Here is a 24455-nt window from a genome sequence, read left to right as displayed (position 1 = left end):
ATTAAGGCAGACCTGACTCGTTAAATAAGGTATCTATGTTGTGTTGTTTGAGGATCTTAATACAACTCCTGTTTTATTGCCATAAAGGGTAAAACCTGTTCATATTTTATTGATACGTAGATGTGTATTGAAAAAACCTGCACCATTGCCCCCCATTCCCCGCAGGCCTAATTCCACGTGGCATAAGTTGTTAATATCATACGCTGTGCTGGAATTCACGAAGGTCGAACAAAGTTGCCAAGTTAATAAGCAGCCGACCAAGGCGTCGGAAGTCCTCAGTCGGGGTTTTAATATCGAGGCAAATGTGACATTCAGAGGTGTCGAGTGTAAATGTACAGAAGCTCCATTCAAAAAAACTAAGCCCAAAAACATTTAGTGAGACTTCAACGCCTCCCTGTTGGCTGTGTTTATCCGCCCAGTGTTCAAATGAAGTCCCTTATATGCGTTGAGAAAAAAGTTAAAAGACATGGTGCCCCATTCAGACGCAACCAGTTGACATTTCATCTGCCCAGCCTTTGGGAAAACAGGAACTGAAAGGTCCCTGTTTCTGTTTGGGAACATCTCTCAAAGAGGACGCCTCTTCATCGGCCAATGGCAGTAGTCTGAGGCCGCCCTCCATGTTTGTTATGGTATTATTTTTTGTATTAAGCTTTTCACAAAATGTTGGCTCTTCCGCATTTTAATTCTGAATGAATAAACTGGATCCCTTATTTCAATCGACTCCTGAATATTATTTAAAATATGTTATTTATGTTCAGGGGGAAGGAGAGAGAACGTTTCAGCGCTCATATTTTGACAGCAAATAAGAGCGAGCCTATTTTTTGCCTTGCTTTTGCTTTTGGCCTCAGCCAGCACTACACTGCACCTATTGAGGCCAGGCCTTGTCCTGGCTGGGTCAGAGCCAAGCCAGCCCCTTTAAAAGCCAGGGCTCAAACTCCAGGCTCGTCACTCCGAAGTGAAGCTTCATCAGCCTCAACTCAAGCCCTCCTCTCATTGTCGTCGACAGCGAAAAAAAAAATCTCTAAAATCAAAATGGCCGCCGCTATGCAAGCTCTGCTCGTCATCGCCCTCCTTCACCTCGCCACCGCGACGCGTAAGTTGGAAGGAATCTCTGTGTGAGTGTGAGTCTGTGTCTTTGTGTGTCTATCTGTGGATCTCTGTGTGAGCCTGTGTCTATGGATGTCTGTGTGTGAATCTATCTTTGACTGTATGTGTCTATGGATGTTTGAGTGTGAGTCTGTGTCTTTGACCTTTCACTTTGTGCGAGTCTGAATATGTGAGTATCCTTGACTTTGTCTTTGTGTCTATGCATGTCTGTGGGTCTCTGACTTTCTGTGTCTATACATGTGTGTGTTTGTGTCCTTTTATGTGCATGTGTCTATGGATGTCTGTGTACGTATCTGAGTGGGTCTGTGTGTCTATGCACTTGACCAAACATATCTTTAAGGCTATACGGGGACTCTTTGTTTAGTGTGGGGGCTAAGCAGTCATGAGATATTAACACCCTCGCCTGATTTGCAGGAGATCGTGACCCTGACGCCTGTATATTTGGAGTTTGCATGTCTCTCTCCTGGTAGTTGTGTGGATTTTATCCGTGTCCTCCAGTTTTTCCCTTCACATTCATAAACATGCATTTAGAGTATTTGGCTGCTACTATAAATTTCCACGTGCTAAGCCAGTTTGTTGAGCTACATAGGTCAGTGAACCTCATGTTGTAAAAAAAATTGCGTGAAAATATATCTTTGTCTATTTGTGTGTATTTGTGCACGCATCTGCGACTCTGTCTTTGTGTTAGTCTGTGTGTGCATGTGGTGCTGGCCACCCACCCCTTCGTGTGCTGTACCGGCCTTCATAGATGCTACTCGCTAACAGTGCTTGCCCCAACATGCTATGCAGGCCATGAAGGGGATTGTTTTTTTGTCTGTGTCTATTTGCGTTGCATGCGTGTCTCTGTCTTACCACAGCTGTCGTTACCAAGCAAAAAGTGAGCACTTTCAGTACTGGATATCTGGGACACCCTGTGGGTGAGTGATGTTCATCACACTCAAGACCACCAACACCACCACCACGCTCACTGAATCACGATGCTAAAAGGTTTAAACGGTGTTGCTGCCAGGGCATTGGAAAAATATCAATCACTCGAGTGCCCAATTCGTGTGGCTAAGATGCTCGCATGTCCGATTAGCACGGTTGGCGATTAACGGTGTGAAAAAAGTTCAACATACATAGTGGTGAATGCATATCGTACATTATATTGCTCTAAGGGGATTTCTGAGTTATCGTAGAGCGTGGTCTAAATAGACGAGGGGGCGACGGGGCATGATCAGGAAGTCCAAATAAGTGACTTCCAATTAAATTTAAAAAGCACAAATCTGCGACTCACAAAAAAAATGTCGACTTGTTAAAAACACACACACGCACACAACCCATATAAAGGAGGAACCCCTCAAATATATGAAAGTAGAGCATCCAATAAGTCCAGCAGGCAGCAGAATCTTAATGCTTCAAATGTGGCCAAAGGCCAACGCGCACACTCATTCTCACGCATACATCCTAACTTACTCGCATTCTCACGCACCCAGACTCACACACACAAAGACAGTCAACGATCCCCATGTACAGTCTTAACAGACTGTTAGGGAAAGTGCTGTTCACGAGCACCTATGAAGGCTGGCATGGCACACGAGGGGATGAGTGACCAGCACCATGTCCGGCGGCCTTTGTCTCCCTAGTAGCGATGTTGTTCGTACAGCACCATATATTCAATTGAGACTGAGTCGACCTAGGAGAGGTCCAGGACAGGATCAAATAATCATGACCAGTGGTGGTCGTGAGAGGGAATTGAAATTGGGTTGCCGGGTTCGTAGCGCAGCACGCTAACTGCTAAACCTCGTCGTATTTCGTTTAAAGCCTGGATAAGCGAGTGGATGGGTGACCGCCATTATGCACAACACAGGTGTCATAGGCCACTTGCAACGACCATGCAATGTGGGGGGAGAACCTCATCCAGCAGCGGAATGAGGCTGAATCCACATTCTCCAAACTATCCCCCCTCGCTCTTACAGGAGCCCTGGGCTATGGAGGCCTGGGCTATGGAGGTCTGGGCTATGCTGGTCTAGGCTATGGTGGTCTGGGCTATCACGGAGCGGCCCTTGGAGGTGCCTACGCGCACCATGCTGGTAAGAGATCCATACGCTATGCCACACACTCGATCATCCATTAAAAACAAGTCATGGTCAAATTAGCATTGGAAATTCCACACTCCCATGGCAAGGGGCGAGTTGATCCACACGACAAACTATTGTTGATCTTCCCTAATAAGTGTACTTGTTTTAGCCATCAACCAATATTTGAACTCTCAACTTCATGATTGTGAGCTGCTCAGCTCTATGGCGGAGCCACCCGGTCAGTTAGGCTCAGCTGCTCCCTAAACGAACATCAGCACCCGCCCACTTCGGAGAGCCACGTCCACCCGCCCCCTAGCACCGCCCACTGATGACAGGTCCCACCTAAATATATTCTAACCCTGTTCACTTCTGAGAGAGACCCTCTCCTGTTGACAAAAGGAGTTGAACACGAGGCCAAAACATATTTTCTTAACTGGGCACATAAACCAGATTTTCATGAGAACATAAACAACCATCATGAACCCATTGGGACTGTGCCAGTCAAAGCAGAGTGCTTTGGTAGGCCCAGTAAGATATGCAGCTATTTTAAAGAACCGACCTGGCCACAAATGATAGCCCAACGAAATGTCTTATCATGTGGAAAATTAAACCAGGCAAACACTCTGAACGCATGTTTCTAAATGTGGAGGTGAAATAAAAACCCCACGCGACCCACGAACATCCTGTATACCAGGCGAGGTAGTTAACATCTCAAACACCGTTTCACATCTATCCCTCGTCAACCTCACATCGAACCTCCTCCCCCCGCGCATTAAACACGGAATTGTCTTTCCCTGGCAGCTGGGATCGTTCACCCTTATGGTGGGCTCGGATACCATGCGGCCCCCTATCACCACGGTGGGTATGCTGCATGTGCATGAGCTTGCATGTGGCCGCGACCTAAATGTTTGAATAAAGTATGAAAATCCACATTCCCCCCCCCCCCATTAACACCATCACGACACCCAAAGATGAACGTGAGTCACGACAAAAATTCGTTGCGATGATTTCAGTCAACATTTAATTATGGTAGAAGGGTGTAAAATGTATGGATGATAAAGGTATTATGGGAATAAGGGTGCAGCGAAACTACTGGCACTGGTGGCAGAAGGTGCCTTCTCCAGAGGTCAGCTCTAGAGGATCTTTTTTTTTTATCCGGCCTATTTTTCCATGCCGGCACAGAGGAGTTGACGGAGGTGGGAGTCACTTCCCACAGTTCCCCTCCACCACACGCAATCTGCCGATCGGCAAAATTGTGCCTGAGTCTATTTCAAATTTCCAGGTGAAAAGATGCAGAACCGCATCTGCCCAATGTCATCATATCTCAGAAGTAAAGCAGATGTTGAGCCTGGATAGTGCTTTGATTGAGCGACAAACCGCCAAGCAAGTACGGGGTGTCCAGGGCTGTTATAATTGTTTCCGTAAAGTTATCGCCACGTTAATTCAGTGGCCACCGCTTCTATTTGTGCGGAGCATTTTCGCTTCGAAACGCGAAGGTTCAAACGTTTAGGAATGTCGGGCCGGCGGTGGATGGGCGGTGGGGGGGGATTATAACAAAATAGACTAATCTTTAACGATCATCATCGATATAATTAATTTCCACAACCACTGCTGTTGTTTTATAATGAGACCTAACCTGTATTTTGTCCGAGGTTATAGCAACAGCAGTGGGGCATGCGCACGAATGATGATACCTGGCGTCGATGATGATTTGTGTTGATCACAATAGTGATAATGCTCTTGTCATTATTGCTATTATCCTGACGGATAACAACACAGCTCGGGTCAATCAGCAGAAATAGTCTTTGCAGTGTTAGCTGTGAGCACCGCTAACGTTATTGCGAGTTTGCACAAGCCACGAGGCGAGTGGAAAGGGAGCCGCAAACCTGCAGCAAGTGATGGTGAGAGGGGACAGGTAGTAGTGTAGATGGAGAGAATAGAGCATTGATTATTTAAATCAGAGGAGCCTCAAGTAGGCCGATGACAAGACGCAAGTCGAACCATGAGTATTTTGTTGATTACCGAAGGCAGAGGAACCTTACATATGCCATCGGGATTAGGGAAAATCTGTTGATTCCTAAAAGAGAATGCAAACTTGATCTATAGCATAACACAAGTACGTATGTTGAACTTCCTTCGCATCGTACCTAGCCAACTTTGCTAATTGGAGGTGCGGAGGAAGGACAACTAAACAAAAGAAGTTCGCTAGAAATTAGTTTTCGATCTAGATGACATAAAAGTGCACAGCTCCAGTGGCTTCCTAATATCAGAAGAGCATTGCAGATGGCCGCATAAGTGCATCTGAAAGGGCCGGGCGATGATGCGGTTACGGTCTTTGTTTGATGGCCAGCCAAAAGCCGCTGTGAGTGTGTGTATGTATGTTGCAAACCGTGCTAATATGGACGTGCGGAGGGAGTGTAGCTGGGTAAGGTTGAATTTGTAACCACTATTTAACCCTCCCTCCTGTGTGTGTGTGTTGTTTGCAGCCCTCGGCGGACTTGGCTACCCCCTGGGCATTGGCGCCGGTGTGGTGGCTCCTCATGTGGTGAACAGCAAAATCGGTGAGGATTTCTCTTTCCCACTGGCAAATGCCCGGCGCAAAAATGTTCATTCGTTTATACAGCTATGGAGTGTGTATTTAGCGCGTGTTTTGAGGACTGTGTTGGTTGACTCTGTTGGAGGCGTCATTTCCTCTAATCAAAGTCTGTTGTGGTCAATATTATATTGTAACACGCACGTGAATCTCCGTTAACCTTTGCCTGCAATGTGTGCCGCGTATGCAGCTGCCCCATTGGCGCCTGTTGTTGCTGCCATCTAGGTCTTCACCGGTAAGTGAAGCTCGCAGAGACACCAAAGACTCACGCAGAGACCCGTACACTAAGACAGAGACTCATACACCTACCCAGACTCCCAAAACACTTATCCAGAGACCCATAACTGTTCCCAGACATCCATACACTTACAGAAACTCAAAGACTTATACAGAGATCCTCAAACTTGACAAAATAATAGCCAAAACCTCCCGAACCGAGTATAACCTTCCAAAATAGAGTATTGAAGCTTCTGGGTGGATTTGTTGCAAAGCGATTAAAAGTGTAGAGATGCACATTCCTCGACACAGTGGAGGGACACGTGGATTAGAGATCACATGAAGGTTATTGTCCCCCCCAACGACAACAATAGGGGGTAACACTCACAACAATGACCAGAACAACCAGGTGGATGCTAAAATGTGGTAAGTTAACATAGTGATGAGAACATCTGCAAGTCATCTCAGTCAGTCAGTACATAGCAGCTCCGTTTATAACCATGACCTGCTAGCATCAAGTGCCTCCCAAACATCACCTGACCCCGTCAACGTGCACCTAGCCTGGCAAAAGCATCATTGTGACGTCACCATCACTTTAGTGGTGATTCGACCGGGGCTGTTGTTGCTGTTGTCTAAATGTGTCGTGTGTGTTTGTATGTTCGTGTACAGTGACAGAAGAATTGCTGGGCGATCGTTGACTTGCCACCCCAGGTAACTATTCCATGTAATTGTTCCATTATTCTTGGCACTAATTGACCCATGCCCGCATTTGCGGCGTTAAGTTCGTGCTGCCTTCTGCACTTATTTTACGCGATGCTTTAATTTCCTTAGATCAACAGGGAAGTTCGTGGTTCACGAATTCCTCCTCTGTATGCGGAGTTTTATTCCCCAGGCCCCACCCCTCCGGAGGCCCCACCCCTTTATCACAAGGACTCACCCATTCTCCCAGACACAAGCATGGCTTGTTGTTTTTAAAGGAGGTGCCAATTTATTTTCACCCCATGTGGGATCTAGAAACTCTGGGCTAAACCCGAGTCGATTTCAGTGAGAAATTGTGAGAGGGTTTGATCGGGGTTGTGGAAGGAGGTGAGGGGATACGTATAAGTTAACCTTCTTTGGCGCCGTACGTAGCCAACTGCGCTCATCGGAAGTGTTGGAGGACAACCAACTGAACACAAAAAGCTGGTCTAAAGAAATGAGTTATCAATCTAGATGATTTAAAAGTTTATAGCTCCAATGGTGAAGAGTTCTTATAGGATTCTTAGAGATACAGATTTGGTCTGATCTTTGTGTGGGCCTAACTCACAAATTGATTATTTATAATGCTGGCCATGAAGGCCGACTACGTTTGTTGATCTGTCATGCGTGCGTGTCTGTGCCCAGCCCTGCGTCCCTTCTGCAGTCTCTTCAAACAAAAGTGGTGACTGCGGAAGTGACTCAAGACTCTGGTGAAGAAGTGACTTGATTAAGGTTATGGACAGCCTCCTTCAACCACCACCCACCAAAGGGAGCATAGGTTCACCACCTACTCCCCTCCCTATCTTTTTGCCGTTCGTTAAGTTCCTGACCCCCTACTCCCATGTCAATTTCCTGCAAGTTACGCCATTCGGACCCTTGAGTGCATGAGTGTCATCGTGAGAGAGTGTCGTGATGCAAGTGGGTGGGCGGGTTTGCCGGCATCTGTCCATAATGTTTTTCTGAACTTCTCGGCATTAACACAAATGACGATGAATGAACACGACCTGGAAAACAAAATTTACCACGAATAGCAAAAAATATATATATTTTAAAACGAACCCTGACATTAATCGTAAAAAACTAAAAATTCTGGTGGCGAGGGAAGCACGCACACGGATTCCGATTCTGAAATTTGTGGGAGTAAATAAATTTGGTGACTGAAATTAGTCTGTGATGAAAGCTGTTAAAGAAAAGATATTAACATTCTTATCATAATGGGACTTAGGAATCGACTGTTCGACTGGACAGAAACCAAAAATAAATCAGCTGGATTGGGATGGTGGGTGCAATGCCAATGGGAGTTTGATTCACAGATGAATATATATACGAATGATATCTGGGTTCCAAACGCCCCCTCCCCCATCTCTGTGTGTGCCCCCCTTCCCCTGTACTGAGTATACACCTATCGTTACTTAGCTTTTGTTAGCTCCAGAGTTTTGTTTTAACCGGTCGTGAAGTGAGGACACCTCCAAATCCTCCTCCAAGAATTCGAGATCATTGTGGGTCAAAGATCTGGTTGACTTTGGCCCCAAAACGTTTGATAGTGGTCGGTCTAAAATTTTCGACACCGGATTATGTGTGTCTGCTAACGCCAAGGGTCATTAACAGCTGTCCTGGTTTTGTCATTCACGATTATGATTTCATTGGCCGGGAAGTCAGTTGCACGGTGGATAACGGATGTAAAGTTACGAGTGGCTTAACGATTGATTTACTCGGCCGATGAGATGGGACAGGTGTCTGTATGATAGTATGATAAAGGTTAAGTTCTGGATTGATCGGACGCGACTTGGGTGGGTGTGTTCTGTGAAACGTCCTTCTTGTGTTCCGGATTAAAACAAAAATCTGTACTCACTGACCTTACGTGTGCCATTGCGTCATAAACCAACTACCGTGTATGTGTGTAGTATTGTAAATTACGGCGGGAGACCACTTGACGGGTAGCACACTTTATTAACACTTGTCTTGCCACAATAACACGTGTGGTCACTACAGCTCACGCTACACGTTCCACCCGGCTACACACACACAGGCATTCCAGCCCCGTAGCATCCGGGGGAACCTACAGACCCACCCCAGCTTGGGTATGGGTCACGACCACTGGGTCCCGTGGCCCGGCCCTCACACGGACGTCCGGCCCCGGGTCCCAAGGTCCCGCCTCTGAGCCACACAGGGTCCCGGTCCTTACAAGGACAGCGGGACTAGGTGTCTCAGGGCCCTATCTCTTCCTCCTCCGTCTTCCGTCTTCACTGGTCACCAACTCCTCGAGCGCCTGCGCGCACCGCCTTATATAGCCCTCCGCTCCCGAGGAGACGGAGCCTATGCGGACCGCGATGTGAGCACCCACCCTAGTCGACCAATCACCACGCGCTGCCACACGATCCCTTTTTCCAGCTTGTGTCAGCGCACACAACCAATCACCACGCGCTGCCACACGATCCATCACTGTCAGCGCGCGTCACCACTACACAGCCAATCACCACGCACTGCCCCACGATCCCTACTGCCAGCGCGTATCACCCCTACATGTGCATGCAAACGGGTGCGTGAAGTACATTGTTACACACCAACTCTCACATGACCCAATCGTTAACCAAAGCAACCAAAGTATGGAAATCGTACACAGTAGTAAACCGTTTACCTTCTAGTCCATTCACGTATAAAAGAAATTAACCTGCCAGACACCCGGTCACCCAGACTCTTGAATTACAGATACAGCTTGCACAGATTCAGCATAGCCACACAGCACATTAGCTTCACAAGAATTCTATGAAAGGGAAAAACCAGTGGAATCAGAGAAAAATCCACGCAAGCACGGGCAGAACATGCAAACTTCAAATATACATTCGTTAAGAGTCAGGATCGAACCCACATCCTCCTGTATACCAGGCAAGGTCGTTAACATACTGCCATCATGGCGAAATGCTGGGAGACCAGCACTGAGGCTTCAGGCCTGCAGTTTCTTCAGGTTGGCAATCAGAAACATGCTGATCCACCCTTATTGGACTTCTGTGAAAAAGAGCTTCATAGCTGATCGCATTCCTATAGTCTAAATAAAGATTCTGATTCTATTGGCATTTGAAATTTATTTCTACTGGAGCCAAAGAGTAACCAATGTCGAATTAAGAAAAGGGTCGCGCATAAAAGAAGACGAATTGATGATGCAGGCAGTAATGAGAAGGAAACTGGCACTATCCGGACACACATGAGGATGGACAAAAGGAAAATGTAAATTGTTAGGCAAAATTGAAGGAACCAGAAAGAGGAAGACACCCACTACGGGACATCTGCCCATGGATCATGATTCTTCTATCGTATATTCTTTGGGTCTTTCGGTAAAGTCACGGAGATTGTTTCAAATTTAATTAAATAAGCAAAAAAATATTTTATTTGTATCAATTTGAACCTATCTACGTGAATTTTTTTCTCTCCGCCTGATGACGACCACTTGTGTTGCGATGGAAACGTAGTTTTATTTTTTATTAATTTAACTTATCTACGTGACTTTACCGAAAGATGCAAATAATATGAATTTCTGCAGTCACGAAAGCTTTAAGTCAATATCTTCTTTCGTACATCATGGGAGGCGTGGGGGAGATTAGAAGCAACAGTTTGTACAGATGATGTCTTAGTTGAATGTCAAGGTTTTTCAATTATTCCATGGCAGCAGTAACTGCTGTACGGATTGCAGCGATACCGCCAGGGTGTGGAGTGGAAGGTGCAACTCTTCGGCTATGGGTTTGACGGTTTGGTGCTTCACCACGGTCGCAGTTTGGCGATTCTTTGACATTTTCTATTCATGGAACGACGTGTACGCCGAGCGTCTCCCGTGCTTGCTTCCGAGCGTGGTTCAGTGTGGGTCCACAGCTGTCGTCAAAGACAAAGGATCCCGATTACTTCCACTTTTGGGTGGTCGATAATTTTTTTGTTTGCTACGTTCATAGATGCCCCCACCATTCGGACCAATAGATTGTGACGATGAGACACTGCCCTATGTACGTGTGTATGTTGAACTTCTTTCAGACGGTAGGTAGCCAACCATACACATCGCAGGATGCTGGGAAGAACAAGAAACCAAATACAAAATCAGTTTTAAAGAAATGTTTTTACTACGAGTTTTCCTGTGTTCTCTGCTGCCCAAAGCCATCATGCAAAATCACACAATGGAAATGTCGGCGTGGGGTAGAAATAAACTTATTTAAAAAAGTTTTTGAAAAAAAACGGTTCGCTTACCTTACGGTCGAGAAGTACGTCAATGGCGCCTGAGACACGTGGCGCCTGTTCTTGTGCGAGCCGATTCCACAGTTTAGGGACCGCGGTGTTTTCTACATACACAAATATATAAATAATAAGGCGTTCACGCAAAATGTCAATTGCTAACACTTTATTCAAAAGTACTCTCCTGAGTCACTTTTGTATCTAAAACATTACACATTTTTACATTATCAAGTAAGACCGACTGAGCAACCTGGCTATCACAGATCACAGCTCAAGGAAATGACTCATCACGCGGCAAAAATACTTTAAATGCATGTTTCTACAAACTCAAGAGACCCAGGAGATCAAGATTCATATATAACCAGAGACCCACAGAAATCCAGAGACCTGTGAAGACCAAATGAGACCCATGCTCTTCGAGACTCATACTAAAATGAATCTATTTTTAATTTCTACCAGGCAAGGCCATCCCACTGGGAGATGAAGCTCTTTTTCAGAAACGACCTGGCCACAATATAATCGTTCAACGAAGTGCCTTGTCACGTGGAAATGTATAGCAGCCCAATACTCTTAAAAACACGACGATTATGAATATGGAGGGATATACCGGAGGACAGGTAAACAAAATCCACGCGACCACATGGAGAGAGAGACTTTTAGAAACAAATGATAGGCTAATGAAGTGGCTTATGTGGAAATTTAGAGCAGTAGCTAAATACTCTAAACCCGTTTTTGATTCTACATCTGGAGGAACCAGAAAAAAATCCGCACGACCACGGGGAGAACTTGCAACTCCAAATACGCAGCATGCCTAAGGGTCGATCGGTTTTGAAGCCACGATCTTCTGTATACCAGGCAAAGTAGTTAACATCTCATAGCCAACGTGGCGTTCTGGAACGGTGGCCAAGAGACATAAGCCGACACGCCACAAACACTTCCACTGTTCATTCCCCCAGTCGCTCTCACTGATCCAGCACTGAATGCATGTAAACACGTATATCGCAGACATTGTATATTGGTTTAGCCTAGATTTACTCTTCAAAAACGCTACATTTTACGTTAATAAAACATTTACTTGTAAAATATTATTTTACACATCTGTTGAGACAAATAATAGTGTTCTGATAACGAATTCATAAAATTACCTTTTTCTAATCTGAATCAACAATGAAAGTATTCTGTACCCATCAACGCATTAATCTGAATTTCAAGTCCGAGGATACAGGGCGGCCATTCTGCGCATTTTAAAAATGAAAACTGAAAAAATAAAAAACATTTAACAACCCGAATAATGGCCTCTGTTTTTTTGTTTGTTCACAAACCATAATGTATTAATCACCTTTCGATTACTGTATACGCCTTAATTCACCTCCGATTGACCAAAAACAGCGAAGTTATTGATGCTTGTGAACGTAATTCAACAAAGGCGGCCATTGAGGGGGATCTCGGACGCCATTTTGTTTTGATACACTTTGGGGGCCAAAAAACGAGGCCCGGCCAATTACACAAAAATAAACACCGAAAGTTCAGATCTCGTCCCTGCAACAGTTGCCAAGAGACACCACATCGGCCCAAACGCCACGCAACATCACACTGCTCAATCCTCCCATAGACTGAATCAAGCAAAGAGGTGCTTTGTGGACGGACAGTATGTTGAAATTATTTTGCAGTGTACGTAGTCAACCATTTTGAGATCGCCGCTGCCAAAAATCGCCAGAGCTGCACATTCAAATGCCCAGAATCGACTATGAGCACATATATTCATCATTCATTATGCCTTCCAAGCCTCCCTTGCATCACAGGGGGAAAGGGTGAAATCTTATTAATGCCGGCACACAAGAACGACCCAACAGATGTCACTACTCAATAAAATCAACAGTCAGCATTGCTTTTTATTGAGATATTCTATTTTAACAATATTAATGACTGTCAATGATGTCCAGTAATTTTGGACGGGTCGCTGCAGCCAAACCTCTTGAGCACGAATCCGTGCAGGTGCCTGTCTGGGCGTGGCCTATACACGTGCACGTGCGGCTCAGGAGCCAATCCCCGAGTCGCCGTTTTGCGTCACGTGGCGGAGCACGCGACCGACCCTGTCAATTACACACCGAGAACGCAACGGCAGCAAGATGCAGGGCAAGACGAATACTACTGGGCACCGATGGACTGAAATAAAAACCCCAGCTTTGTTCGGTTTAACATTCAGGCCAAATAATAAAGTCTGTTTTGGGGGTTAGATCCCTTGAATATGAATGTCTCATTCAGACTCTGCCTTCTCGGCAGACCTGTTCTCCACCTGAAGACGGCTGCTTGCGTTGTGGCCGAAACGTCGTGAGAATTATTTTATGTTTTATTTTTATTATTTTCCTTCTACGTGACTTTACCGAAAGAACCAAGAAGTAATATGAATGTCTCGTTAACCCACCACCAGTCGACAGAATACGTTCACGGGTTTGTCACGCAAACGAAACGTATTAATTAAGTTACTTCGGCACTCGCTGGTGTTGTAAATGTTGTGGATTCAGAGAAAATAGGACTGCGTATCTTCGTCGTGTGAATATACTTTACGTGTGTGCATTTGGAAATATGACCGTACTGTATATACGCGTTTGTGTGTCCATGTGTATGTTTTAATTAGTGAGGTGCACTATAAAAACGTTGCCACTGGTGGAGACATGGGCGGTCGGAAGTGTTGGCTACAAACTCCCTCGTGTACGGTGTGGGCCGACAAGTGCTCGCTAACAGCACTTGCCCCAACAGTCTGTTAAGGCTATACGGGCGAGCTTTGTCTAATTAATGTACAAAGCTCATGCGAATATATTTTTGCATGTATATGTCTGCATGCTCTACGTGTGCGCGTGTATGTCAATTAATCTGAATCGGTGTATGTGGCAAGCTGTTAACTACCTCGCCTTGTACACAGGAAATCGTGGGTTCGATCTCGACCCTGATGCCTGTATATTTGGAGTTTGCATGTTCTCCCCGTGGTCGTGTGGATTTGTTTCCCTCCGCATTAAGAAACATGCGTTTAGAGTGGCTGCTGCTACAGTTTTACACGTGTTAAGCCACTTCATTAGCCAATTATTTGTGGGCAGGTCACTTCTGAAAAAGTGCTACCTCGCTCAATGCGTCTTACCTGAAAAAATAAAAAATAAACTTTTTTTTAATATGTGAAAGTAAATATAAGCTTATAAAAGTATGTGTACATATACACAGAATGTGTGTTTATGCGTGATGAACGGTGGCCAGGAAAAACAGGTTGTGCGTGGTGGCGGTTACAGAAGGCCAAGTCAAGTTGTGAGTTGAATGGTTAAAAGCAAACCCACCCCCCCCCCTAAAAACTAGTGCAAAACTAATATTAAGATCAATGAAATGAAATAGATTACTATATAAAAGGGTGAAAAAGATACGAAATAATAGCAGCCGGCAACAGAGGCATGCTTGCTTCTGCAGCCGTCTGGAACACTTCCGATACTAGGAAAGCACTGGGAGCTGTGCGCTCTTAAATCTCGATTGAAAACCAATTTCTAAAGAACTGCTTTTCGTGTTTAGTTGATTGTCCTTCCCTCGCACCTCTAATTATCACGTTTTCAAACGTACGGCGCAGAAGAAGTTCAACATACATACACACGCTTTGGTTTTTTCAGTAAAGTCACAGTTCTTGCAGTCACGAAAGCTCCAAATCATTCATACACACATTCTTGTCCACGTCCCCTGCTAGTCTCATTTAATTTGGATGAGGTCCTAATACAATAATACCTCGATTCACATCTCCCCCTTTTGCATCGTTTCGCCAAGACTTCATCACTTTATGAATACCGCTCCCCGATTTGCGTCACCTCAATCCCATACTTGCGTCGACAGCATCGTTCATCCTTTCTCATTATCCGTCGTCTCTCAGCCTTCGCCTCTACCACCGTACCCTGTAGACCGCTTCATCAGCCACTTCGTTGTACTATCATTTGTGATGGCCAGGTTGTTTCTGAAAGAGCCATATTAACAGTGGACCTTACCTGGCAAAAAAAATAGTTTAGTTTTAGTTTAATATCGAGGCAAATGCGACATTTAGTGGTGTCGAGTGGAAATGTACTGAAACTCAAGTAAAAAAAACCCAAAACCCCATAAATATTTGGAGAGGCTTCAATGCCTCCCGTATTTTGACAGGAAATAGACGCGGTGCTTTGCTTTTGGCGTTTGCCAACGCTACACTGGAGCTATTGAGGCTCGGTCTTGTCTTGGCTGGGTCAAAGCCAAGCCAGCCCCTGGTTGCTGCCTTTAAAAGCTGGGGCTCAAACTCCAGGCTCGTCACTCCGAAGTGAAGCTTCATCAGCCTCAACTCAAGCCCTTCTTTCTTGTCGTCGACAGCGAAAGCAGAAAACCCCGAAAGCAAAATGGCCGCCGCTATTCAAGCTCTCCTCGTCCTCGCCCTCCTTCACCTCGCCACTGCGACGCGTAAGTTGGATGGAATCTCTGTGTGAGTGTGAGTCTGTGTCTTTGTGTGTCTATCTGTGGATCTCTGTGTGAGCCTGTGTTTATGGATATCTGTGTGTGAATCTATCTTTGACTGTATGTGTCTATGGATGTTTGAGTGTGAGTCTGTGTCTTTGATCTTTCACTTTGTGCGAGTCTGAGTATGAGTATCCTTGACTTTGTCTTTGTGTCTATGCATGTCTGTGAGTGTTTTTGTGTGTCTATCTGTGGATCTCTGTGAGTGCGAGACTGCGTCTGACTTTGAGTGTCTATGGATGACTCTGTGCGAGTCTGTGTGGTGGTGAGGATTTTTATCCAGGTTCTATAATTTTCCCCTCCACATTCAGAAACATGTGTTTAGAGTGTTTGGCTGCTGCTATACATTTTCACATCAGCCACTTTGTTAAGCTATCATTCGTGACCAGGTCGCTTCTGAAAAAAAGCTACATAGCTCAATCGACCTTACCTGGTAAAATAAAAAAAATATTAAGTCAGTGCATCTATTTGTGTGTCCGTGTGCACGCGTCTATGGCTGTCTTTATATTTTTGATTTCTGTGGTGCTGGTCATTCACCCGCTTGTGTGCCGTTACTTGCCTAAATAATTGCTACTCGTGAACGACACTTGCCCCACCAGTTTGTTAAGGCTATAGGGGGAATCCTTATGGGAGCATTGTGGTGTAGTGTTTAGCGCACTGTGCTATACACCAGTGACCTGAGTTCGATTCCCGCTCACAACTAATAACGGTGGAGAATATTTGAACTGGTCCTGGGCCTTTCTTTGACTCAGCATTAAATATAGTTGTAGGGGTCAGTGTATAAACATCACCAGTGGGGAGACAAAGGCGGCTGGCCGTTGTGCATTCTAACAGCACTTGCCCCAACATGCTATGTAGGCAATGAAGGGGCTTGTTTTTGTCTCTGTGTCTATTTGTGTTGCGTGCGTGTCTCTGCCTTGCCACAGCTGTCATTGGCAAGCAGAGTGTGAGCACTGTATCTACGGGATATCTGGGCCACCCTGTGGGTGAGTGTGGTTCATTACAACTCACCACCACTACACTCACTAACTGAATCACAATGCTAAACGGTCTAAACAGTGCTGTTGCCAGTGCATTGGAAAAATGTGAATGAATGGAGTGCCCAATTAGTGCGGTTATGATGGCTCGAACCTTCGATTAACACGGTTGGCTCTGTAGGGTGCGAAAGATGTTCAACATAGTGACAGAGTCATATCGTATTTTATATTTCTCTAAGGCGATTTTAGTTAACGTCTAAAATTTAAATAGACATGTGGATGACGGGGCATGATGAGAAATGCCAAATAAGTGACCTCCAATTAAATAAATAAAAATCTGTAACTTGCAAAAAAAATCGCGACATGTTAAAAACACACACACACAACCCATATAAAGGAGGGACCATTCAAAGAAATGAAAGCATAGGCCAGCAGGCAGCATAGTTCAGCAGTCGGCAGAATCTTAATTCTTTAAATGTGGCCACAGGCCAACACGCACACTCATATTCTCACGCGTACATAGTCGCTCACATCCTAATACTCACTCACATTTTCATGCACCCACTCACACATGCTCACAAACACTCACACATTCTTACATGCACATAAACTCTCATTTGTGTACGCATTTGAACGTGTTTTTTTTACAATGTGTCTCCCTACCTCCCGATGTCTCATCGTTAACCCGTGGACAACTTATAGTGGGTAAAGCGTTGGCCCATTTTACTCACATCAGTCTCACGAATAACCCTGTTCTATATACATCTATATGCAACGCATGATAGAGCCTGAACCCACATTCTCCATTCAATACCCTCTCGCTATTATAGGAGGCCTGGGCTATGGAGGCCTGGGCTATGGAGGCCTAGGCTATGGAGGCCTGGGCTATGGAGGTCTGGGCTATGGAGGCCTGGGCTATGGAGGTCTGGGCTATGGTGGTCTGGGCTATGGTGGTCTCGGCTATCACGGAGCGGCCCTTGGAGGTGCCTACACGCACCATGCTTGTAACAGATCCATACACTATGCCACACACTCGACCACCCGTACAAAACAAGTCATGGTGAAATTAGCATTGGAAATTCCACACTCCCATGGCAAGGGGAGAGTTGATCCACACGACAAACCACTGTTGATCTTCCCTACTAAGTGTACTTGTTTTAGCCATCAACCAAGATTTTAACTCTCAACTTCATGATTGCGAGCTGCTCAGCTCTATGGCGGAGCCACCTGGTCAGTTAGGCTCAGCTGCTCTCTAAACGAACATCAGCACCCGTCCTCTTCGGACAGCCACGCCCACTCGACTCATCTGGACTGTGCCAGTCAAAGCAGAGCGGTTGGTAGGCCCACTAAGATATGCAGCTATTTATCAGAAGCGACCTGGCCACAAACGATAGCCCAACGAAATGTCTTATCACGTGGAAAATTAAATCAGGCAAACACTCTGAACGCATGTTTTTCAATGTGGAGGTGAAATACAACCCCCACGTGACCACCACGGGAGAGAACACACAAACTCCAAATACAGAACATGCATCGTCTGGGTCGGAATCGAACCCATGACCTCTTCTATACCAGGCGAGGTTGTTAACATCTCAACCACCGTTTCACATCAATCCCTCGTCAACCTTACATCGAATCTCCTCCCCCCGCCCATTAAACACAGAACTGTCTTTCCCTGGCAGCTGAGCTCGTTCACCCTTATGGTGGGCTCGGATACCATGCACCCCCTATCACCGCGGTGGGTATGCTGCATGTGCATGCCCTTGCATGTGCCCCCCACCCCTACCTAATTGTTTGAATTGAATCTTAAAATCCCCTCCCCTACTAACACCATCACCACGACATCCAAAGATGAACGTGAGTCACGAGCAAAATTGGTTTGCCATGATTGCAGTCAACATTGAATCTATTACGGTAGAAGGGAGTGGAAAAATGTATGTATAGGAATAAGGATACATCCTATTCTGAAGAATAGGTTTTCCCATTTTTTCTGGCAACAAAACAGGTGTTAAAATGTTAAAACACCAAACTTAAACCTTTTGCAAAGAATTATATCTGCATTAACCACATGTTCTTTTGGTGAAAATACAAACAAAAAACATGCTCTGAAAATATATGATGCATTGTCTTTGAAACTGATTGGTCCACACCAGAGAAAGCTTTCTTTTAGAGCTTAGTCTCAAACAGTGTTAGACCAGAGGACGCCAAATCATATTCTTATTCTCATCATGGATGAAGGTGCAGCAATACAACTGCCACCGGTGGCAGGTGCCTCAATGAGAGGTGAGCTCTACAGGATATTTGATTTATCCGGTTTAATTTTCAATGCCGGCACGTAGGAGTTCACGGAGGTGGGAGTCACTTCCCACAGTTCCCCTCCACCGCACGCAATCTGGCGATCGGCAAAAACTGTGCCGAGCCTATTTAATATTTCCGGGTGAAGAGATGCAGAACTGCATTTCCTCAATGAAATCATATCTCAGAAGTTAAGCAGATCTTGAGCCTGGATAGATCTTTGATTGGGCGAAAAACCGCCAAGCATGGACCGGGTGTCAAGGGCTGTTATAATTGGTTCTGTAAAGTTATTGCCACGTTAATTCAGTGGCGACCGGTTCTATTTGTGCGGAATATTTTCGCTTCGAAATGCAAAGGCTCAAACGTTCGGGAATGTCGTGTCGGTGGTGTATGGGGATTTAAACAGAATAGTCAAATCTTTAACGATCATCATCGATATCATTAATTTCAACAACCACTGTTGTTGTTTTATAATGAAACCTAACCGGTAGTTTGTCCGAGGTTAAAGCAACAGCAACCGATGACAAGACGGTAGTTGGACCATGAGTATTTTGTGGAATAAAAGTGACGACGTTTCGATCACAACACAAGCAATGACGATCGCTTGTGTTGTGATCGAAAACTCGTAATTTTAATTTAATTAACTTTTCGTTTTTATATTTTTTCATATCTACGTGACTTTACCGAAATAACCAAGAATATGAATTCCTGCAGTTTTAAGTCAAACCACAAAACACGTACCTAGCCAACTGTGCTAATCGGAGGTGTGGAGGAAGGACAACTAAATACGAGAAGTAGTTCGCAAGAAATCAGTTTTCAATCTAGATGATGTAAAATTACCACAGCTCCAGTGGCTTCCTAATATCGGAAGAGCGTTGCAGATGGCCGCAGAAGCCATCTGAAAGGGCCGCGCGATGATGCGGTGACGGTCTTTGTTCGATGGCCAGCCAAAAGCCGCTGCGAGCGTGTGTATGTTAGAACAACTATCACACCCGTTCGTTGCAAACCGTGCTAATTCGAAACGTGCTGGGTGAGGTTTAATGTTTAACCACCATTTAACCCTCCCTCCTGTGTGTGTTGTTTGCAGCCCTCGGCGGACTCGGCTACCCCCTCGGCATTGGCGCCGGTGTGGTGGCTCCTCACGCGGTGAAAGGCAAAATCGGTGAGGGTTTCTCTTTCCCGCCGGCAAATTCCCGGCGCATAAATGTTCCTTCGTTTATACAGCTCAGCTACGGAGTGTTGTTTAATGCGTGTATTAAGGACTGTGCTCGTTGACTGTTGGATGCGTCATTTACTCTCAAAAAAGTCTGCTGTGGTCAATATTATATTGTAACAGGCACGTGAATCTCCGTTAACCTTTGTACTGCGATATGTGCTGTGTATGCAGCTGCCCCGTTGGCGCCTTTTGTTGGTGCCATCTAGGTCGTCACCGGTAAGTGAAGGTCGCAGAGACACCAGAGGCTCACGCAGAGACCCGTACACTAAGACAGAGACTCATACACCTACCGAGACACCCTAAACACTTATCCAGAGACCCATAACTGTTCCCAGACAACCATACACTTACAGAAACTCAAAGACTTATGCAGAGATCCTCAAACTTGACAAAATAATAGCCAAAACCTCCCGAACCGAGTATAACCTTCCCAAATAGAGTATTGAAGCTCCTGGGTGGATTGGTGGCAAAGCGATTAAAAGTGTAGAGATGCACATTTCTCGACACAGTGGAGGGACACGTGGATTAGAGATCACATGAAGGTTATTGTCCCCCCCAACGACAACAATAGGGGGTAACGCTCACAATGACCAGAGCAACCAGATGGATGATAAAATGTGTCAAGTTAACACAGTGATGAGCACATCTGCAAGTCATCTCAGTCAGTGCATAGCAGCTCGGTTTGTAACCATGACCTGCTAGCATCAAGTGCCTCCCAAACATCACCTGACCCCGTCAACGTGCACCTAGCCTAGCAAAAGCACCATTGTGACCATCACTTTAGTGGTGATTCGACCGGGGCTGTTGTTGCTGTTGTTGCTGTTGTCTAAATGTGTCGTGTATGTGTTTGTATGTCTGTGTACAGTGACAGAATTGCTAGGCGATCGTTGACTTGCCGCACCAGGTAACTATTCCATGTAATTGTTCCATTATTCTTGGCACCAATTGGCCCATGCCCGCATTTGCGGCATTAAGTTCGTGCTGCCTTCTGCACTTATTTGACGCGATGCATTAATTTCCTTAGATCATCTGGAAAGTTCGTGGTTCACGAATTCCTCCTCTGTATGTGGAGTTTTATTCCCCAGGCCCCATCCCTTTATCATTATGCCTCACCCATCCCCCCAGACAAGGCATGGCTTGTTCTTTTAAAAGGAAGTGGCAATTAGTTTTCACCCCACGTGGGAACTAGCAAACTCTGGGCTAAACCCGAGTCGATTTCAGTGAGAAATTGTGAGAGTGTATGATCGGGGTTGTGGAAGGAGGGGAGGGGACACGTATTATGTATATGTTGAACTTCTTTGGCGCCGTACGTAGCCAACCGCGCTCATCGGAAGTGCGGAAGGACAACCAACTGAACACAAAAAGTTGTTCTAAAGAAATGCGTTATAAATCTAGATGATTTAAAAGTTTATAGCTCCAGTGGTGAAGGGTTCTTAAAATATTCTTAGAGATACAGGTTTGGTCCGATCTTTATGTGGGCCTAACCCACAGATTGATGATTTATAATGCTGGCTATGAAGGTAGACTACGTTTGTTGAGTGCAATTTAATGATCTGGGATGCGTGCGCGTCTGTGCCCAGCCCTGCGTCCCATCTGCAGTCACTTCAAACAGAAGTGGTGCCTGTGGAAGTGACTCAAGACTCCGGTGAAGAAGTGACTTGAGGAAGGTTATGGACAGCCTCGCCAACCACCCACCAAAGGGAGCATAGGTTCACCACCTACTCCCCTCCCATACCTGCCCATTCATACCGACTGACCCACCCATCCTACCCAAGCCCTTGACTCTCACACGAATTCTCATCGGTGCAATACTATCATTTCGCCGTTCGTTAAGTTCCTCACCCCCTACTCCTATGCCAATTTCCTGCAAATTACGCCATTCGGACCCTTGAGTGCGTGCGTGAGTGAGTGTGTCATCGTGTGACAGAGTGAGTGTCGTGATGCAAGTGGGTGGGCGGGTTTGCCGGCGTCTGTCCATAATGTTTTTCTGAACTTCTCGGCATTAACACAAATGACGATGAATGAAAACGACCTGGAAAACAAAATCTACCACGAATAGAAAAAAATATATATATATTCTTTTTTTAAAACGAACCCTGACATTAATCGTAAAAAAAAAATATCTGGTGGCGAGGGAAGCACGCACACGGATTCCGATTCTGAAATTTGGGGGAGTAAATACATTTGGTGGCTGAAATTAGTCTGTGATGAAAGCTGTTAAAGAAAATATATTAACATTTTAATCATAATGGGACTTAGGAATCGACTCTTCGACTGGACAGAAACCAAAAATAAATCAGCTGGATTGGGATGGTGGGTGCAATGCCAATGGGAGTTTGATTCACAGATGAATATATATACACGAATGATATCTGGGTTCCAAACGCCCCCTCCCCCATCTCTATGTGTGCCCCCCTCCCCCTGCACTGAGTATACACCTATCGTTACTTAGCTCTTGTCAGCTCCAGAGTTTTGTTTTAACCGGTCGTGAAGTGAGGACACTTCCAAATCCTCCTCCAAGAATTCGAGATCATTGTGGGTCAAATATCTGGTTGACTTTGGCCCCAAAACGCTTAATAGTGGTCGGTCGAAAATTTTCGACACCGGATTATGTGTGTCTGCTCACGCCAAGTGTCATTAACAGCTGTCGTGGTTTTGTCATTCACGATTATGATTTCATTGGCCGGGAATTCAGTTACACTGTGGATAACGGATGTAAAGTTACGAGTGGCTTAACGATTGAATTACTCGGCCGATGAGATAGGACAGGTGTCTGTTGGATAGTATGATGAAGGTTGTTAAGTTCTGAATTGATCCGACGCGACTTGGGTGGGTATGTTCTGTGAAACGTCCTTCTTGTGTTCCGGATTAAAATAAAAATCTGTACTCACTGCCCTTACGCGTGCCATTGCGTCATAAACCAACTACCGTGTATGTGCATGCAAACGGGTGCGTGAAGTACATTGTTACACACCAACTCTCACATGACCCAATCGTTAACCAAAGTATGGAAATCGTACACAGTAGTAAACAGTTTACCTTCTAGTCCATTCACGTATAAAAGAGATTAACCTGCCATACACCTGGTCACCCAGACTCTTCAGTGCAGTTAAACTGTTACGGCTTGAATTAAAGATACAGCTTGCACAGATTCAGCATAGCCACACAGCACATTAGCTTCACAAGAATTATTTGAAAGGGAAAAACCAGAGGAATTAGAGAACAATCCACGCAAGCACGGGCAGAACATGCAAACTTCAAATATACAGTCCTTAAGAGTCGGGGTCGAACCCACATCCTCCTGTATACCAGGCAAGGTAGTAAACATACTGACATCATGGCGATATGCTGGGAGACCAGCACTGAGGCTTCACGCCTGCAGTCTCTAACTTTAGGTAATATGCTGATCCGCCATTATTGGACTTACGTGAAAAAGAGCTTCATAGCTGATCCATTCCTCTCGTCTAAATAAAGGTTCTGATTCTATTGGTATTTGAAATGTATTGCTACAGGATACTGCGTCTGAACTGGAGCCATAGAGTAACCAATGTCGAAGTAAGAAAAGGGTCGCGCATAAAAGAAGACGAATTGATGATGCAGGCAGTAATGAGAAGGAAACTTGCACTATCCGGACACACATGAGGATGGACAAAAGGAAAATGTAAATTATGTTAAGCAAAATTGAAGGAACCAGAAAGAGGAAGACACCCACTACGGGACCTCTGCCCATGGATCATGATTCTTCTATCGTATATTCTTTGGGTCTTTCGTTAAAGTCACGGAGATAGGTTCAAATTAAATGAAACAAAAAAATATTTTATTTTTTATCAATTTGAACCTATCTACGTGAATTTTTTTCTCTCCGCCTGATGACGACCACTTGTGTTGAGATGGAAACGTCGTAGTGTTATTTTTCTATTAATTTTAACCTATCTACGTGCCTTTACCGAAAGATGCAAATAATATGAATTTCTGCAGTCACGAAAGCTTTAAGTCAATATCTTCTTTCGTACATCATGGGAGGCGTGGGGGAGATTAGAAGCAACAGTTTGTACATATGATGTCTTAGTTGAATGTCAAGGTTTTTCAATTGTTCCATGGCAGCAGTAGCTGCTGTACAGATTGCAGCGATACCGCCAGGGTGTGGAGTGGAAGGTGCAACTCTTCGGCTATGGGTTTGACGGTTTGGTGCTTCACCACGGTCGCAGTTTGGCGATTCTTTGACATTTTCTATTCATGGAACGACGTGTACGCCGAGCGTCTCCCGTGCTTGCTTCCGAGCGCAGTTCAGTGTGGGTCCACAGCTGTCGTCAAAGACAAAGGATCCCGATTACTTCCACTTTTGGGTGGTCGATAATTTTTTTGTTTGCTACGTTCATAGATGCCCCCACCATTCGGACCAATAGATTGTGACGATGAGACACTGCCCTATGTACGTGTGTATGTTGAACTTCTTTCAGACGGTAGGTAGCCAACCATACACATCGCAGGATGCTGGGAAGAACAAGAAACCAAATCCAAAATCAGTTTTA

At 45.2% G+C, this 24455-nt stretch overlaps 2 protein-coding genes across 4 annotated transcripts; both read left to right on the top strand.

Moving 5' to 3' along the window:
* Positions 1-1017: 1017 nt before the first annotated feature.
* On the top strand, positions 1018-8536 carry LOC144952755 (lamprin 0.9-like). 2 transcript variants are annotated; one of them, XM_078883244.1, is made up of 8 exons: positions 1018-1093; positions 1965-2024; positions 3066-3179; positions 3969-4025; positions 5654-5728; positions 5951-5995; positions 6646-6687; positions 7360-8536. In XM_078883244.1, exons 1-6 carry the CDS (start codon positions 1033-1035, stop codon positions 5983-5985), a joined length of 402 nt encoding a protein of 133 aa, XP_078739370.1. In that variant the 5' UTR covers positions 1018-1032; the 3' UTR covers positions 5986-5995; positions 6646-6687; positions 7360-8536. The 2 variants fall into 2 exon arrangements, with proteins under 2 accessions (XP_078739370.1, XP_078739371.1); XM_078883245.1 differs by lacking the exon at positions 3969-4025.
* Positions 8537-15199: 6663 nt separating this feature from the next.
* LOC144952623 (lamprin 0.9-like) lies at positions 15200-22803 on the top strand. Of its 2 annotated transcripts, XM_078883107.1 has the most exons (7): positions 15200-15381; positions 16362-16421; positions 17243-17395; positions 19795-19869; positions 20095-20139; positions 20789-20827; positions 21504-22803. In XM_078883107.1, the coding sequence occupies exons 1-5, from the start codon at positions 15321-15323 to the stop codon at positions 20127-20129; spliced, it is 384 nt and encodes a 127-aa protein (XP_078739233.1). In that variant the 5' UTR covers positions 15200-15320; the 3' UTR covers positions 20130-20139; positions 20789-20827; positions 21504-22803. The 2 variants fall into 2 exon arrangements, with proteins under 2 accessions (XP_078739233.1, XP_078739234.1); XM_078883108.1 differs by lacking the exon at positions 20789-20827.
* Positions 22804-24455: the final 1652 nt, after the last annotated feature.

This window comes from Lampetra fluviatilis, chromosome 69 (assembly GCF_964198595.1).
Source record: "Lampetra fluviatilis chromosome 69, kcLamFluv1.1, whole genome shotgun sequence".
Classification (NCBI taxonomy): domain Eukaryota; kingdom Metazoa; phylum Chordata; class Hyperoartia; order Petromyzontiformes; family Petromyzontidae; genus Lampetra; species Lampetra fluviatilis.
Note: the sequence above shows the minus strand (reverse complement) of the source record. Positions and strands in the feature narration are given on the sequence as shown.

Bases quoted from the DNA above. Each gene is read 5' to 3' on its own strand.
- LOC144952755 (XM_078883244.1), top strand. From the start codon at position 1,033: ATGGCCGCCGCTATGCAAGCTCTGCTCGTCATCGCCCTCCTTCACCTC. The intron at 2,025-3,065 runs GTGAGTGATGTT...TCGCTCTTACAG, and splicing joins ATATCTGGGACACCCTGTGG to GAGCCCTGGGCTATGGAGGC. The intron at 5,729-5,950 runs GTGAGGATTTCT...CCGCGTATGCAG, and splicing joins TGTGGTGAACAGCAAAATCG to CTGCCCCATTGGCGCCTGTT.
- LOC144952623 (XM_078883108.1), top strand. From the start codon at position 15,321: ATGGCCGCCGCTATTCAAGCTCTCCTCGTCCTCGCCCTCCTTCACCTC. The intron at 16,422-17,242 runs GTGAGTGTGGTT...TCGCTATTATAG, and splicing joins ATATCTGGGCCACCCTGTGG to GAGGCCTGGGCTATGGAGGC. The intron at 17,396-19,794 runs GTGCCTACACGC...TGTTGTTTGCAG, and splicing joins TCACGGAGCGGCCCTTGGAG to CCCTCGGCGGACTCGGCTAC.